This window comes from Oncorhynchus gorbuscha, linkage group LG10 (assembly GCF_021184085.1).
Source record: "Oncorhynchus gorbuscha isolate QuinsamMale2020 ecotype Even-year linkage group LG10, OgorEven_v1.0, whole genome shotgun sequence".
In the NCBI taxonomy this organism is placed as follows: domain Eukaryota; kingdom Metazoa; phylum Chordata; class Actinopteri; order Salmoniformes; family Salmonidae; genus Oncorhynchus; species Oncorhynchus gorbuscha.
The window spans coordinates 28,475,686-28,494,237 of NC_060182.1; the positions used below are offsets into that span (position 1 = coordinate 28,475,686).

Genomic DNA, 18,552 nt, shown 5'->3' on the forward strand with positions numbered 1-18,552 from the left:
TTGGGATGTTTAAAGCTTGGGAAAACTTTTTGTATCCAAATCCGGCTTTAAACTTCATCACAACAGTATCTCGGACCTGCCTGGTGTGTTCCTTGTTCTTCATGATGCTCTCTGCGCTTTTAACGGACCTCTGAGACTATCACAGTGCAGGTGCATTTATACGGAGACTTGATTACACACAGGTGGATTGTATTTTTCATCATTAGTAATTTAGGTCAACATTGGATCATTCAGAGATCCTCACTGAACTTCTGGAGAGAGTTTGCTGCACTGAAAGTAAAGGGGCTGAATAATTTTGCACGCCCAATTTTTTAGTTTTTGATTTGTTTAAAAAGTTTGAAATATCCAATAAATGTCGTTCCACTTCATGATTGTGTCCCACTTGTTGTTGATTCTTCACAAAAAAATACAGTTTTATATCTTTATGTTTGAAGCCTGAAATGTGGCAAAAGGTCACATAGTTCGAGGCCCGAATACTTTCGCAAGTCACTGTAACTACAACCTAAAACTTCTTAACTGGGAATAAGACTCATGTTAAAAGGAACCACCAGCTTTCATATGTTCTCATGTTCTGAGCAAGGAACTTAAACGTTAGCTTTTTTACATGGCACATATTGTACTTTTACGTTCTTCTCCAACACTTTTTTATTAATTTAAACCAAATTGAACATGTTTCATTATTTATTTGAACCTAAATTGATTTTATTTATGTATTTTATTAAGTTAAAATAAGTGTTAATTCAGTATTGTTGTAATTGTTATTATTACAAATAAATAAATAAATAAATAAAATAATAGGCCGATTAATCGGTATCAACTTTTTTTTGGTCCTCCAATAATCGGTAACAGCATTGAAAAATCATAATCGGTCGACCTCTAGTCCATACACAGATTGGCTACATGCTGTAGGCATACAGTTATTTTTATCCTCCACTACACAATAAGCAAATACATAGTTAGCTATGTTACTTCAGCTGCATTGCAAGGCAAGTTTACACAATTGTACATTCAATTTGCAGTAACTGCTTTGGCTAGCTAGATTATTTACAACCACTGTTTGACAAGACGACAGCCTGGTTTGCTGGTTCTCAGGAGTCCCTAAAACATTAAACAACAAGAATTACAAATTAATTCTCCCAACACTAGCTAGCTGGCTAATGTTAGCTAGTCAGAGAACTTGCTAAATAGCGATTTTCGTAAATTAACTTTATGACAAAAACAATATGCACAAACGTTTGTCTCTACATTAACTGACATATTCCTCTCAATTGTACATTTTGTCAGCCATCTTCACCCAGAGACGGGTGGCTCGTGTCAAAATTTATCATTGGAACCACTCCATATGATTGGTCATATAAAACCTTGGGACCCAAATGCATAATGAGTGCTCCAACTCCCCCTTGTGGTGGTCTGGAGCAATGAAGCTGTGACACTGGGACCCTCTAAGTCCCGCGGTGCAAGCTCTCAACTTTTAAAGGAGAAACCACTGTACTAGAAAGTGTGTGCCCCCAGGCCTGGAGGGAAGCAAAAGTCCTTCCGCTACCTAAGAATAGTAAAGCACCCTTTACTGGCTCAAATAGTCGACCAACCAGCCTGTTACCAACCCATAGTAAATGTTTCGAAAACATTGTGTTTGACCAGTTACAATGCTATTTTACAGTAAACAAATTGACAAAATACTTTCAGCACGCTTATAGGAAAGGACATTCAACAAGCACTTGCACAAATGACTGATGATTGGCAGGGAGAAATTGATGAGAAAAAGGATTGTGGGGTTTTACTTCATTGCGGCTTTTGCCATTGTCGATCATAACCTGTCTAACAGAACACATAGGTTGTTCTTTAATGGAAGCCTCTCAAACATGATCCAGGTAGAATCAGGAGTTCCCCAGGGCAGCTCTCTCGGCCCCTTACCTTTTTTTCAATCTTTACTAATGACATGCCACTGTCTTTGAGTAAAGCCAGTATGTCTATGTATGCGAATGACTATACACATCAAATCAATACAATACACATCAGCTACTACAGTTACTGAACTGACTGCAACACTTAACAAAGAGCTGCAGTTAGTTTCAAAGTGGGTGGCAAGGAATACATTGGTCCTAAATATTTCTAAAACTAACAGCATTGTATTTGTGACAAATCTTTCACTAAACCTCAACTGAATCTTGTAATAAATCATGTGGAAATTGAGCAAGTTGAGGTGACTAAACTGCTTGGAGTAATCCTGGATTGTAAACTGTCATGGTCAAAACATATTGATACAACAATAGCTAAGATGGGGAGAAGTCTGTCCATAATAAAGCATTGCTCTACCTTCTTTACAGCACTATCCACAAGGCAGGTCCTACAGGCCCTCGTTTTGTCGCACCCGGACTACTGTTCAGTCGTGTGGTCAGGTGTCACAAAAAGGTACTTAGGAAAATTGCAATTGGCTCAGAACAGGGCAGCACAACAGGCCCTTGGATGTACACAGACAGCTAACATCAATAATATGCACGTGAATCTCTCCTCGTTCAAAGTGGAGGAGAGATAGACTTCTTAACTACTTCTATTTATGAGAGGTATTGACATGTTGAATGGACCGAGCTGTCTGTTTGAACTACTGCATGGAAACCCATGCATACCCCGACAAGAGGTCTCTTCACAGTCCCCAAATCCAGAACAGACTATGGGAGGCGCACAGTACTACATAGAGCCATGACTACATGGAACTCTATTCCACATCAAGTAACCGATGCAAGCAGTAAAATTAGATTTTTTAAAACCCTGATAAAAATACACCTTAAGGAACAGTGGGGACTGTGAAGCAACATAACCCCACAGCGCAGTGCGAAAGTATTCATCCCCCTTTGCATTTTTCCTATTTTGTTGCATTAAACCTGTATTTTAAAAAGATTTCTATTTGGATTTTATGTCATGTTAAATAGTCCAAATTGGTGAAATTAAAAAATAAAATGAAAAACTTTTAAAAAGAATTCTACAAATGTAAAAGTGGTGCGTGCATATGTATTCACCCCCTTTACTATGAAGCCCCTAAATAAAACCTAGTGCAACAAATTACCTTCAGAAGTCACATAATTATTTAAAGTCCACCTGTGTGCAATCTAAGTGTCAAATGATCTGTCACATGATCTCAGTATATATACACCTGTTCTGAAAGGCCCCAGAGTCTGCAACACCACCAAGCCAGCAGCACCATGAAGACCAAGGAGCTCTCCAAACAGGTCAAGGACAAAGTTGTGGAGAAGTACGGATAAGGGTTTGGTTATAAAAAAAATAACAGAAACTTTGAACATCCCACAGAGCACCATCAAATCCATAAGAGATTGGAGTATCTGTCCATAGGACCACCTTAAGCCGTACACTCCACAGAGCTGTGCTTTACTGAAGAGTGGCCAGAAAAAAAGGCATTGCTTAAAGATAAAAATAAGCAAACACATTGTGTTTGCCAAAAGGCATGTGGAAGACTCCCCAAACATATGGAAGAAGGTACTCTGGTCAGATGAGACTAAAATTGAGCTTTTTGGTCATCAAGGAAAATGCTATATCTGGCGCAAACCCAAGACCTCTCATCACCCCGAGAACAACATCCCCACAGTGTAGCATCATCCTGTGGAGGTGTTTTTCCATCGGCAGGGACTGGGAAACTGGTCAGAATTGAAAGAATAATGGATGGCACTACAGGGAAATTCTTGAGGAAAACCTGTTTGTCTTCCAGAGATTTGAAACTGGGACGGAGGTTCACCTTCCAGTAGGACAATGACCCTAAGCATACTGCTAAAGCAACACTAGAGTGGTTTAAGGGGAAACATTTAAATGGCCTTGCCAAAGCCCAGACCTCAATCCAGTTCAGAATCTGTGGTATGACTTAAAGATTGCTGTACACCAGTGGAACCCATCCAACTTGAAGGAGTTGGAGCAGTTTTGCCTTCAAGAATGGGCAAAAATCCCAGTGGCTGCATCATACCCCAAGAGCTATGCAGCTATAATTCTTTCGAAAGGTGGCTCTAACAAAAGGTGGCTCTATTGACTTTGGGGGGGTGAATAGTCATGCATGCTCAAGTTATCTATTTTTTTGTCTTATTTCTTGTTTGTATCACAAAAAAATATTTTGCACCTTCAAAGTTGTAGACATGTTGTGTAAATCAAACCCCCCCCTCCCCAAAAAAGAATAATTCCGGATTGTAAAACAACAAAATAGGAAAAATGCCAAGGGGGTGAATACTTTCGCAAACCACGGTAGACGCACGCACACATGGCTGCGCCCCTGCCCGGTCATGTGAAATGTATAGATTAGGCCTAATTTATTTATTTCAATTGACTGATTCCCTTAAATGAACTGTAACTCAGCAAAATCTTTGAAATTGTTGCGTTTATATTTTTGTTCAGTATAGTTGACAAGCAAAATTAACCAGTTGGCTAATGCTAGCTAACGTTAGCTTAAATATGAATGCGCTTGTGCCTGTCAAATAGCCAGCTCGTGAACATACTCATTCATTAAATGAACGCGTACTTCATTGGAAAAATAATAATTAAAAATCAGCTTGTAGATGCAGTAAATATGAGAATTAGGAATTACCTTACCAAGTGGTCACACCTAGGCAACTCCGATTTGCAGTTGCTTCTGTAAGTTCAAAACAATCGCTAGCATGAGGACACCACCGGTCGTCACTAGTTAACACAGCGACAAAGTACTAATTATGGCTAGACCCAGCCCATTTCTACAATTGATCTTCTTAAAATATTTTTAAATAATCTTAACCACAATGCTAACCTTATGCCTAACATTAAATGAAGACCACAAGGCTACTTTTGTAGCTAATTTTGACTTTTTGGCTGTGGATCTGACTTGTGGCTGTGGTATCTAGTGGAAACCAACACCACCCCCGGCTTGTTGGACTTCCAATTACTTTCACGGAGTTTAGCGTTGGTTCGAGTCGACTGTCGAGACCACAACTCCCGTTGCAGCATTTCCAACCTTAAAAATAACAAAGGTGTCCCCAAAATATCGTTTTGAATAGATAATACAAGGACCACCGCGAAATTGCATGTTAATAGTGGAAGTGTTCTATGTTAATAACGTGCATTTGCAAACTGCATTCATCTCAATTTCCGAAACGTTTAATCACAGAACGATTAGACAGATAATTCACTGGACGAATAAATAAGAAACATCCGCTTGGCGTTTCCACTCACTACCAAATATGGTGGGAGGAGATGGAACGAGATGGATTTTGGCCGACATTCTGCACATTTTCTCATCGATGAAACATTTGCTGTCAGTTCCCAAAACTCGAATCAACTATGTTCAACTAAGTTGTTTAAAAAAAGCGCTGTGTAGAAGGAGTGCAAAGGCGAATTTAGTTATTACTACACATATTACTACACACGCGCACTTCACAGAGTAGACGTTCCTTAATGAAATATGCAAACACAGACTTGTTCTGCCCATTAGAAACGACAGGCGGTGGTCTATCTTGGTTTAGTTATAAAGCTTTGGTTTAATCTTGAACACAACTCTGATGAGGTTCCACTGGAAATGTTTGACCACAAGGGGGCATAATGACTCCCCAATGCACTGATCAGTGCATTGGACAATGTAAACAAAGACAATACAAAGGTTTTATATAATTTCAGCCAGTAGTTTTGAAATTACCACTCAAAACTGGTCCCCAGAAAGTGTGTAACACACAGAGATAGCGAGGACTCATCTTTGTGTCTGTGACAGCATAGGCAGCGCCATTAAGGTGATACCATTTTTTAAGTAATCAATTTTCTTCTTCAAAATTGGCTGATCCCTCCTGATGACCAGGTTGGACATGACTCCAACAGGAAGTCATTGGAAGTCCCACCCAGTTGACTGCCTTAAAGTGGTGGAAGCTGCCCATACTAACACCCCCTTTTGGCCACTATAGGCCTCTATCCTTCTCTATTGTACAACATCATCCATTAAGTATGATATGTTACGTTCTGTCAACAAATATATACAGTGTATTCAGAAAGTATTCAGACAACTTGACTTATTCCACATTTTGTTATGTTACAGTCTTATTCTAAAATGGATTCATTTATTTCCTTTATTTAACTAGGCAAGTCAGTTAAGAACAAATTTGTATTTTCAATGACTGCCTAGGAACAGTGGGTTAACTGCCTTGTTCAGGGGCAGAACGACAGATTTGTACCTTGTCAACTCAGGGATTCAATCTTGCAACCTTTCGGTTACTAGTCCAACACTCTAACCACTAGGCTACGCTGCCACCCCAATTAAATAGATAAACATCCTAATCTATCTACACACAATACCCAATAATGACAAAACCTAAACATGTATTTAGACCTTTTTGCAAATTTATTAAAAGTTAAAAACAGAAATACCTTATTTACATAAGTATTCAGACCTTTTGCTATGATAATCGAAATTGAGCTCAGGTGCATCCTGTTTCCATTGATCATCATTGAGATGTTTCTACAACTTGATTGGAGTCCACCTGGCCAAATTGAGCAATTGGGGGAGAAGGACCCTGGTCAGGGTGGTGACCAAGAACCCAATGGTAACGCTGACAGGGTCCAGAGTTTCTCTGTGGAGATGGGAGAAACTTCCGGAAGGACAACCATCTCTGCTGCTCTCCACCAATCAGGCCTTTATGGTAGAGTGACCAGATTGAAGCCACTCCTCAGTAAAAGGCACATGACAGCCCGCTTGGAGTTTGCCAAAAGCCATATAAAGGACTCAGTCCATGAGAAACAAGATGCAGGTCTCTGAATTCTCTGGTCTGATGAAACCAGGATTGAACTCTTTGGCCTGAATGCCAAGCATCACGTCTGGAGGAAACCTGGCACCATCCCTATGGTTAAGCATGGTGGTAGCAGAATCATGCTGTGGAGTTTTTATTTTATTTTGGGAGACTAGTCAGAATCGAAGGAAAGATGAACAGAGCAAAGTGGTTGTGCTAAAAAAAAATATATTGTACTGTCGGCCGACCCCCATTTTGTAGGTCCATTGATCCATGAGACACATGTAAGAAGGGGTGTGTTATGATGAGCATCTGTTGGCTGTCATGGACAAAGTGGAGTTTTTATTGAGAGTTAGAATAGAAGAATACACAAGATGTAATTTCAACATTTGGTTGTGCTTCAGCAGTTTTTTCCTTGTCAGTCACTTAGTCACACAATTAGCCCATGTCAGCTAACATTTTTTAGATTGTAAATTAATCTTGTAGCCAGCTATCTAAACTTGCTGTAATCATGGTCGAGTTACCAACCAGGAGGCCCTCATTGATTTTGTTAGTCACTCTCAGTCAGATATCATAATACAAACTGCAAACCTTTCTTTCCACCCTATGACAAAATATGTAGAATTGCAGGAAATTTACTGTAAAATGGAACATTTTTCTCTCTGCACCATGGCAAAATTCGTAGAACTGCATGAAATTAGTTATAACATTGCTGCATTTTTCTCTGCCTCATGGCAAAATATATGTGTGGGTATAGTTGTGGGTATGCAGACCTGCAAACCAATGCAGCTTCCATGATGAGTTCAAATGTTGTTGTGGTCCCCCCACCCATAGCCGAGGGTACTAGCGGTGCTGAGGGTGCTACAGCACCCCCCAAAAATGTATTTTTATTCAGAAGAAAATGTGGGCCTGAGTGCTTGCAGAGACATAGAAACATCAAGAACAAGATAAGATTTTCTAGCTGCTGTTTCACTTAAAAATGGACGATACTCATCTTATCAACATGAAACTAACATCACATCTATGCAATTGTGTCCAGCGTCCTCAAGTCACAACAGTTTTTTTTACACCTCCATACAGTACTGCAGTCATGTGCACACAGGTGTGCTTTATTTACAAGGCGCGTACCCCTATGTAAACTGCGGAGTTAGCCTCGATCATCGGAGGTACATTCGTTTCCAAAGGAACCCTGCGTTTGCCTTGCAGCATTGCGTTGCAGAGACAGTTGTTGCGCGCTCTGTGTGGGGCATATGTTGGATTTATCGAACGTATGCGCCAAACTATGGTAGACGGCTTGACATAAATGGTGGAAGGTGAATGTTGAACTTTTGTTGCACAAATATCCAGATGATGCTGAGTACTATTTTGCACAAACACACTAACGATGTAATCAAGGCCTTGAAGGTGTATTCCGCAACACATTATGCTCTAGGGTTGCTAATTAGTAAAATCCCCCAAAATTGGGCAAATCAGTGCACATTTCTCCAAAACCAAAATAAAAGCATACAGTCATATGTTTATTTAAGTAATATCGTGGTTCAATTAGCATATTATTATACATCAGCCATACAATAAACATGTGGACTTGTTACCATCTTGTACTGTAACTTCTTGTACTGTAACTTCGTGGGTGTCGATTGTCTGTGTGTGCAGAGGGTCCCTGGTTCGAGCCCGGGTAGGGGCGAGGGGACCAAAGCCAATATGCTTTGCTTTCTCTTGACCCTAGAGATAAAGCCTTGGTCAGAGCTCTCATGCTTGAAGTTTTACTTCCCCTCCTCATCGCCTCTTTGATGGCACTCCGGCCCTCACACTGACAAACATCTACAGGAAAAGTACAACTATGAGGACGACTTCACTGTATCCCTCATCCAACTGGTTGGAATTTGTAAGTGGCGTGACTTACATTAGTGGCAATAGCAACAGATTGGAAACTTATGACCTAATCAACAGCCACCTACGCCCCTCCTGAAAGCAGAAGTGTGCAGACATGAACACATGATGAAAAGTCCAGGGAAAATAAATGCAACCCCCGACTCAGATCATCCCCCATGTCAACATTGTGTGCTATGGTGAAATCCTGATTATGCCACCAACACCAAAGACTGTGTGATAGACTTCTTTCCGTTCCTCCAACGTTCTGCATATATACATCACCAGGGGCATCCTGCAGGATAACAGGCAGGAGCTGATAGTGTTTGTCCTCAGTGTGTTGATGGTCATGATGCACTCTGTGGTCAACTTCATTGTGCTTCCAGTCCAGGATAGAAAGAACTTGCTTGTGGTATGTTGCATGTGTACGTACAAAATTAAACCAACCTCTTTTTAAAGGGTCATGTTCAGTACAGTACACCATAGCAAAACATTTTGCAACAGAAAATAACAATCTGAGCTCTCATTGGACAAGTTCAGGTAGTAACTTCTTGTTTCAAAACGTTTCTCCCTACTGAACATGGTTCAATTATGACCAGATATACGACTGTGCAAGTCTTTATGCCACAGGTACTGTTTTGGTAGCGGCAGTTGTCACTCGATGGCCTCTCATCTCCTTCTGAAAAACTCATTGGATGAGAAAGCCAGAGGTACCGCCCCTCTTACCTTTTCCTCCAATAGGTTTTGAGGAGACGAGGAGTGATGACTCAAGGAGTATGCAATTAAGAAAAGGCCTGTGTGTGCACTTTTGTGGAAGGTGCGGTTTGTATGCATCTTGTGTGTGGTCGTGGTGGTCCATGTCCTGTGTGCCACGCTGCTCATCCAGAGGCCCAACATGATGGTCTGCCGGGTGGGCGGAGCTCTCGAGACCATCCAGCAGCAGTACTTCCTGCTCAATCTGTGCTCCTCCATGGTTACATTTTAACTACAGGCTCAGGTACTGCCACATTCCACATGAATCATAACACATCTGGCACCCGATAGCCATTGTCTTCCAACAGATGGTGTCATTCTAACGAGGTGTGGACTTGATCTGTGGTGCAGATGTATATGATTGACTTCAGGATAGCTGGGTATTTGGGATGGAGGTGTACTGGATCGGTAGTTGGTTTAACCTTTGGCTGGTTTTGACATTTGTCTGTCAGCTGTGCCTTTGCATCCTGATCATGATGTCAGGCACAACCATGTCCCTCACAAACCACATCCTGGGTTTTGGAGTGGTCTGGGCCTGCCTTACCGCAGTCATGGGGGGCTTTCGCAGTGAGTAACAAGTATCAAGAAAATAAAAAATAAAAACATTTAATCATTGGTGTACGTGCATTGAACATATTATGAGTAGCTACAATTGCATAAACAGTGAGTATGTAAAGAACAGTACAGAAATAACTCAATACAAGATTACGCAATACTATGCATAAAGCATGTGAACTCAATAGAAGGAAGGGTAGTGAAAAGAATGTTAACCTTTAAAGATGTCCTCCAGTGATATTCCAAGTATATACACAGTAAAGTACACCCACTAAAGAGTTTAAAAAAAACATTTTGAGCAAAAGTGTTTAGGCAACTTCAAGGAGTAGGGGATTCAAGGAGTTGGTCTGATGGGAATCCATGATGTCATCGGCCTCCTCCCTTGCTTGAGGAACAATAGAAGCACTATAGAGAACAGAAGAGGAAAGCCCCACCCCCCACACTTGTGCAATGTCATGACTTACCTGGACCACCTATTAAGATGTGCCTTTTGTTAAGTAAATCAGGTGTTAAGAGGTGAAAAGGAGACTGGAGTTTCACTTGAGGCGCATACTTCATGTAAAACAGGTTTGGCGCAATAACAGGTTTATCCATCCTTTGTTCCAAGTTTTAGAATGTGCCAGAGGTAGCCTACTTCCTGTACCTGATGTACATGGCGAGTAAAGCCAATGGTTGACCTGATCCCAAATCAGGTCTTTGGAGGAAATGTGGTTGTTTCAGAGATCCACTTCAAATGACCAGTCTTCTGACTTCAGATCAGTACACATTGGTGGCAGGACAAGACGTACACACTGGAGACCGCTGCTGTGACAGGAGCAGTGATCTCAGTGCTGATCAAGGACGTGCTCTTCTGATTGGCGCGCAGCTCTGTCCAGGCCCTGGACAGGAGTGAGTAGAGTATAGCTTATTTTTCCTTCACCTGTTCCATTGCTTGTTTACGAGGAGTCACTGGAAGTCCAGGATATTCAGGCTAGACAAGAACAAGGCTCATAGTTGACACACAAACATGATTTCAAACAATCATTTTGACACATTTAAGGATCATTTGTAGAAACACATTTTTGTTATGGGCACAGTATAACAGTCATTCCAAGAACCTCTGACTGAAATCGAAAAATGGACCAAGTACTTGTTTTTGTTGGAAGGTTTCCATCCAATTTGCAACAGATTGTTTTGGTTTATTTCCATCAAACTGACTTGTGGCAGATAAAAGGCTGTGCACATAAACACTTCTGGCTTACAGCGACTGCCCCTAAAAAGCAACTTCTTTTTGAAAACAGTCTATATGGCATCAATTGGAGTCATTAACATTTAATAGTGTGAAAATTGACCACAAAGTGTAAATGAGATCATTTGGATCATAAAGTCAGTCTTGTCCAAAACAGAGATGGGAAAAACAATGGTCACGGAATGAAGGGTAAAGTAAGTTTTCCTTGGGTTGAGTTTCTTCCAACCCTTTCCACATGTCCACAGCACCCAAGTAATAATCAAAATCGGCGTGCAGCTGCACACAATCCGATTGTAATGCCCATGGTCAATTTGATTTGATTTATTCGATATCCCTATGTGACAAGTTACCATCAGTAAATTACACAATGTTCATGGGACAACAAATTCTGTCAACATTTAGAAAATTGTACCGACACTTCCTGTTTCCTTCACAGCAGTGGTGATTTTTTAAATTTGGGGTATGAAAAATGGATTGTGTGACTAACTAATCAGGGTACTTATGTTTCTCTCTCCAGTGTTAACAGACAAGCAGTACATTGTTTTTGTGAGAAGGTAATGGCTACGGTTACACAGGATGGATTAGCTGTTTGTAACAATTTCCCAATAATTTTGTAACAACTCTGGTTCTAACCAATGTTTGAAGTTAGGAACTGGAGAGAAATGCACTCAAATGGCCATCTGACTGGTCTGTTTTTACTGGATGATTCCACTGCCTGTGTCAGACATAAGAATGCCATGCAAAACATTGTAAACTGATTATTTTATAATAGCTGTTGAGCATCACCACTGGTTATAATTTATTACGCGAGTCTAGTGTACTACACAGGATTACTTTTTCACCACATTTTGCCTACTTCTGGAGTACTGTGGCCGATGCTTACCCTTCAGTGTGCCTACAACACATACAGTGAGACGCTCGGCCACAGCATGCACAATCCAACTTTTGATCACTGAAAGAATTACAGAAATACTAAATCAATGCAGTTATTCAGCACAATTATTTGATTTTTAGGGTCTGCTGCTTTTACCATAAACCTTTTAGCAAATGATCACTTACCTTAGTAATGCTTGTAGTAATATAATTAACAAGTATTCAGTGGTATTGTAATACAGCCCCATCTATGTAATTGACTGATACGTTTTATACTGCCAACTTTTTATTAGCATTTGAGATGTATCCTTTGTAAATAAGACCTATTCTTTTATATACATTAATGTATTAACTATTTGACATTTCAATTTTCTACGCACTTAAAGGAAATATCTTAATTGAAGTTGATTAATCCTTATATCAATTAAAAGTTGCTCACATTGTTGATAGCCCGTTGACGTGATCTATCTAGGTTTTTTGCTGCACTATGATAATGATTTGGTTGACCACCCATTGTGTTCTTGTAAACTACAGGTTCTCAAAATTACAAAACAAAATCATTGCAGTAAAACTCCTTTGTTGCTTCATTTTGAAAATAAATACAGGAAGAGGAGTGCACTGTTGGGAAAGAGATTACTTCCTCAAATATTCAATGGGTAATAAAATCATAGGTTGTGTTGTCTATTTCCTTGTTCCTAGACACCTACAAAAGGGTTCAAATTCATCAGATGAAACCAACATGCAGCAAATTGATTGTCTCAACAAGGCATACCAATAATACCAAACAAATAAATTCACACTTGCCCGACAATTCATTGGCTCTCTGTTTATTAAAGTGCTCTGGAAAAATAGCAGAATTCATTTCAGAAACAATATTTACAAAACGTACCATTACAAAAGAGTTATAGGACCACAGAGCTGTAGAAGTCTACAAAACAAAGTGAGAAGCACTTGAAGATTAGACTTGACATAGAAAGCATCATAGGAATAAGGTCCTTCATCCAAAAGGAACCATAAAGGTATCACATTGGGGAAGCTTAAATGATTTCAGTGTAAAAATCTTGGTTCTTTCGTTATCTATCGGCTGGTTTGTAAGGCAAAGTCCACGACTGCCATTACTTCAGTAGAGGATACACTGTACTCACTGAAAAACAAAGTATAGTAGCAAATAAACACATTTCTTTCAAATGTTTGCTCTTATAAAACGATATCCCCTAACAACTGAAGGGACTGTCATTCAATCTTGATGAACAGACTCTACTCCAAACTCAACTGTTAGAGGAAATTAATATTTTTCTACTTTAAAAGAATAGATTGTGAAACTAACCTGCACTGAAGCCTTAAGACAATATCAATATAGAAAAAGTAGCAAAGATAATTATATTTCAGCAATGATACAGTGCAAACTGGTTAATAAACATATAGGCTATATAAAAAACATCTTATTGAAGCATGATAAATGAGAAAATAAAGGAATGATTGATTGACTAGTTAGAGTGAGCTGGTCCTCTTGCAGAGTGTGGTGCGCTGGTATCCAGAGCGTAAACCACTTTTTCCATTGGGGGAAATGTCACTTGCCCATCGAACAAGTACATTTAACACGCAAATTCATAAAGTATTAAATTCATATAAACTATAATTAGTTGTCTCTAAAATGAACATCTGATAGTTAAAGACTATATTATAACTCCTTGATAAAATGTTATATGAAAAACATGTACATTTTATCACATCGTATCTCCCCCGAAAAGCCAATTAGGAAAGAAGAAAAACCCTCAAACCATCATATATTTTATTATATTATCAAGTCGATATTTCAGAGCTGGTCCGTCAGAGGGGGTGAGAATTATTCTCATTTGGTAAGGTAGGCCAACACCTACAACTGGTATATGAATGCCTTCAATCTCTCATCATACTGCAAAAAGTCTGACACCATAGGTCAGGGGCGGACAACCCTGGTCCTGGAGTGCCACAGGCACAGCAGGGTTTAAGTCCATCCAGGCACCACACCAGACTCATCATCTCACCAACTGAGCTAATTATTAAATATCATTGATGGGCTAAATTCCATCTCTGTCCTCCCAAGTCTAAAGCAAATATAAATACGTAAACTATAAAAACCTGAGGTATCCACGGCACTCCGGGACCAGGGTTGCCCTACCCCTGCCTTGGGTGGTAAAACCCTGTAGAATCACAACTGCCTTCATTGTGAACAACGAAATTACCTTGAAATGAATGACATAGTAGATCTATGGCTTTACAGTGAAAGGCAATGAATACAATCAAGTTGTGGTCTCATCTCACCTGGAATGGACTTTAGTTATTAACGTTTGTTCCATACTGTTCTGGCATTTTACATGGTCAGACACTACAACGTTGTTGTAGACAGAGTAGTTAACGTAAGATGAACATGTACAGAAGCTTCTCAAATGGCTTGTACTGCAGACAAACTGCGGAGAGAGGAATACTGAAGATATGATTATGCTACACTTGCACTAAGCTGTAAATATGATTAAGAAAATTAAAGTTATGTAAACCTTAATAAGCAATTATCTATGTAATAGTTACAAGTTGAAGGCACAATCTACACATTTAGTTCGTTATTGCAGAGTAGACGCAATTATTCTGCTTTTCCTGAAGTAGTAATAATAATACCTCATTTTCTGTTAGGGATTGTATAAAAAACAAATACATTTAATTCCTTATCCTCATTATCTCCAAGAACATTGGTTCTTGGAACAACCACACTGACAATAGTCACGACATCTGTTTTCTATGTTGAGGAGCTTGGCAGCCCCTTAGCATTCACGTCGCTCAAGCTAAACAAAACAACGTCCATGGTTTAAGAGGAGCCGAGGTTTGTCCCTGATAGCCTGTAGACGCCACGAAACAATAGACAAAGTGCTAAAACAGACCACATATCTCATGGGCCAACTTTAACAATCATTATCAGGAGGATTGATATCATGGTTTTGATCCCTAGCTCAGTATTACTTTGTCTCATGTCTGACTGAAAACAATCAAGGTTTAAGTTAACCCGTGAGACTGTTTGTTGGCATAAAAAGGCAATTTCGACAATCTTTTTCAAAGGGCGTGAAATTCTTAACAGTAAGGGATGATTCATTCTAGAACCAAAACAAAATAATGCAAACCATCTCTGGAGGATATTAGTTGCAAATTTACCTGATGGAATCCAACTGAAATCAATGGGTGCATTCCAGATATAGGATATCAAAATATCATGTTGACGTCGTATCCTAGTATGTTAAAACACTTGTCCAGGTATTATAAAGATCGGATTTCATCAGTGAACTGTGCAGAATCTGTATATCTGGAACGCACCCAAAGGGTCAACATAGCGTCACCGGGAGGCGAGTTTGTTGGCCTCAGAATTCTTCCTCCTCTGAGCTGAGGTAGTTCTGCTTCTTCCTCACATTCCAGTGTAAACATTGGCTCAGGCTCTCAAACCAGTCGTTCACGGGGTCCCGGAAACAGATGGAGGGAACAGGGAAACAGGAAGTAGTGATGGTAATGCTGGAGATGACAATGGGGAGATAAAGAGCAAAGACCGTCAAGTCGCAAGTCTTGAGTGGGAGGCATGCCAGGTATTCACAATCATCCAAATAATTACTTGAAAATGTTACTAGTAAATAATAATAATAATAAATGCCATTTAGAAGACGCTTTTATCCAAAGCGACTTACAGTCATGTGTGCATACATTCTACGTATGGGTGGTCCCAGGGATCGAACCCACTACCCTGGCGTTACAAGCGCCATGCTCTACCAACTGAGCTACAGAAGGATCTCTAAATCAATGACATGGGCTGCAAGCATTTCAGCAACAAGGAATAATTCTCTCTGCCTACATAAAGGAAACCCTGTACTGAACATCGTGTGACATGACCTTCTTGGCTTGAGTCCATGAAACGGGTCAATATAATTACATAACTGTGTGTATTCAGGCGACTTGCGGAAGTGTGTCAGGCCATCTTCCCTGTTCATCAGCATTTGATGTTCGGTGGTGATTTAATTAAGGGGTTGCAGTGATTGTGGGGTCAAAAGGTTGCCCACCTGTCTCCATGGCAGATCTCTTGTCTCTTCCTCCCGTCAAACGACACCCAGGCCGTATTTCTGGCGTCACGTGACAGCATGATCTGAGCGTGACAAACGGAGCAGAAGAACGACCAGTCAAAGACAACAAAAAGTCTTCAGCAGGAAATGCTCTGTTAAAGTGTGTGTGTGTATTACAAGCAATTCCCATCACCTGTGACAACTGAAGGGTATGCATTGTGCTAGCTGTGTGTCAGACTGATCATTTCTTACCGGTCATTGCCTGTGTTGTCTTACGCAAATGTGTTCTGGAGAGGAGTAGTAAATGCTAATTGATTGTGGAGAGGACTGGTAAATAGATCATGTCTTTGTTGAATGTGTCTGTATGAATTTGCGTGAATGTACAGTACCAGTCAAAAGTTTGGACACCTACTCATTCAAAGGTTTTTATTTTTACCATTTTCTACATTGTAGAATAATAGTGAAGACATCATAACTATCCTCGACGACGTCATCTACAAAATAACTTCCAACACTCTACTCAGCAAGCTGGATGCAGTCTATCACAGTGCCATCCTTTTTGTTACCAAATCACCTTATACCACCCACCACTGCGACCTGTATGCTCTAGTTGGCTGGCCCTCGCTACATGTTCGTCGCCAGACCCACTGGCTCCAGGTCATCTATAAGGCTCCACCTTATCTCAGTTCACGATAACAACACCCACCCGTAGCACACGTTCCAGCAGGTATATCTCACTGATCATCCCCAAAGCCAACACCTCATTTGGCTGCCTTTCCTTCCAGTTCTCTGCTGCCAGTGACTGGAACGAATTACAACAAAGAAACAACAAAAAAAAAAAACTGAAGTTGGAGACTTATTTCCCTCACCAACTTTAAACATCAACTATCTGAGCAGCTAACCGATCGCTGCAGCTGTACATAGTCCATCTGTAAATAGCCCACCCAATCAACCTTCCTCATACCCATACTGTTTTTATTTGATTTACTTTTCTGCCCTTTTGCACACCATCATCTGCTCCTTTATCACTCCAGTGCTAATCTGCTAAATTGTAACTATTCGCTCCTATGGCCTATTTATTGCCTACCTCCTCATGCCTTTTGCACACACTGTATATAGACTCTTTTTTCTACTGTGTCATTGATTTGTTTGTGTTATTGACTTGTTTATTGTTTACCCCATGTGTAACTCTGTTGTTGTCTGTGTCACACTGCTTTGCTTTATCTTGGCCAGGTCGCAGTTGCAAATGAGAACTTGTTCTCAACTAGCCTACCTGGTTAAATAAAGGTGAAATAAAAAATAAAATATGGAATCATGTAGTAATCAAAAAAGTGTTAAATGAAAATATATTTTATATTTGCGGTTCTTCAATGTAGCCACCCTTGGCATTCTCTCAACCAGCTTCATGAGCTAGTCACCTGGAATGCATTTCAATTAACGGGTGTGGCTTTTTAAAGTTCATTTGTGGAATTGCTTTCCTTCTGATTGGCTCAAATGCATTAAGATGTGTTGTGACAAGGTAGGGGTTGTATACAGAAGATAGTCTTTTACCAAATAGGGCTAAGTTCATATTATGGCAAGAACAGCTCAAATAAGCAAAGAAAAACAGTCCAATACTTTAAGACATGAAGGTCAGTCAATCCAGAAAATGTCAAGAACTTTAAAAGTTTATTCAAGTGCGATCGCAAAAACCATCAAGCGCTATGATGAAAACAGCTCTCATGAGGACCTCCACAGAGAAGCCCCAGAGTTACCTCTGCAGAGGATAAGTTCATTGGAGTTATCAGCCTCAGAAATTGCAGGCCAAATAAATGCTTCAGAGTTCAAATAACAGACACATCTCAACATCCACTGCTCAGAAGAGACTGCATGAATCAGGCCTTCATGGTCGAATTGCTGCAAAGAAACCACTACTAAATGACACCAATAAGAAGGAGACTTGTTTCTTGGCCCAAGCACGAGCAACGGACATTAGACCGGTGGAAATCTGTCCTTTGGTCTGATGAGTCCAAATTTTAGATTTTTGGTTCTAAACGTGGTGTCTTTGTGAGACGCAGAGTAGGTGAACGGATGATCTCTGCATGTGTGGTTGCAACTGTGAAGCATTGAGGTGGTGGTGTGATGATGCTTTGCTGGTGACAGTCTGATTTATTTAAAATTCAAGGCACACTTATCCAGCACGGCTACCACAGCATTCTGTAGCGATACGCCATCCCAACTATCATTTATTTTCAACAGGACAATGACCCAACACACCTCCAGGCTGTGTAAGGTCTATTTGACCAAGAAGGAGAGTGATGAGTGCTGCATCAGATGACTTGGCCTCCAAAATCCCCTGACCTCAACCCAATTGAGATGGTTTGGGATGAGTTGGACCACAGAGTGAAGGAAAAGCAGCCAACAAATGCTCAGCATATGTGGGAACTCCAAGACTGTTGGAAAAGCATTCCAGGTGAAGCTGGTT

General features: G+C 40.3%; 2 protein-coding genes across 7 annotated transcripts in view; both read right to left on the reverse strand.

Moving 5' to 3' along the window:
* The window catches only part of LOC124045833 (solute carrier family 35 member E2A-like), a 42,797-nt gene extending 38,045 nt beyond the window's left edge, over nucleotides 1–4,752 (reverse strand). Inside the window, exon 1 of one of the 2 annotated variants that reach the window (XM_046365531.1) lies at nucleotides 4,588–4,752. The gene's annotated coding sequence lies outside the window, so the exon portion shown is untranslated. Of the gene's footprint in view, nucleotides 1–4,582 lie in introns of both variants that reach the window. The other variant, XM_046365530.1, reaches the window with a different exon arrangement.
* An 8,074-nt stretch (nucleotides 4,753–12,826) lies between these two features.
* The window catches only part of nadka (NAD kinase a), a 35,295-nt gene continuing 29,569 nt past the window's right edge, over nucleotides 12,827–18,552 (reverse strand). For all 5 annotated transcript variants that reach the window (XM_046365534.1, XM_046365533.1, XM_046365535.1 and 2 more), the window contains 2 exons: nucleotides 16,089–16,171; nucleotides 12,827–15,549 (listed from right to left, as the gene is read on the reverse strand). In XM_046365534.1, the coding sequence (XP_046221490.1) occupies nucleotides 15,402–15,549; nucleotides 16,089–16,171 (231 nt within the window). In that variant the 3' untranslated portion in view covers nucleotides 12,827–15,401. The remainder of the gene's footprint in view (nucleotides 15,550–16,088; nucleotides 16,172–18,552) is intronic.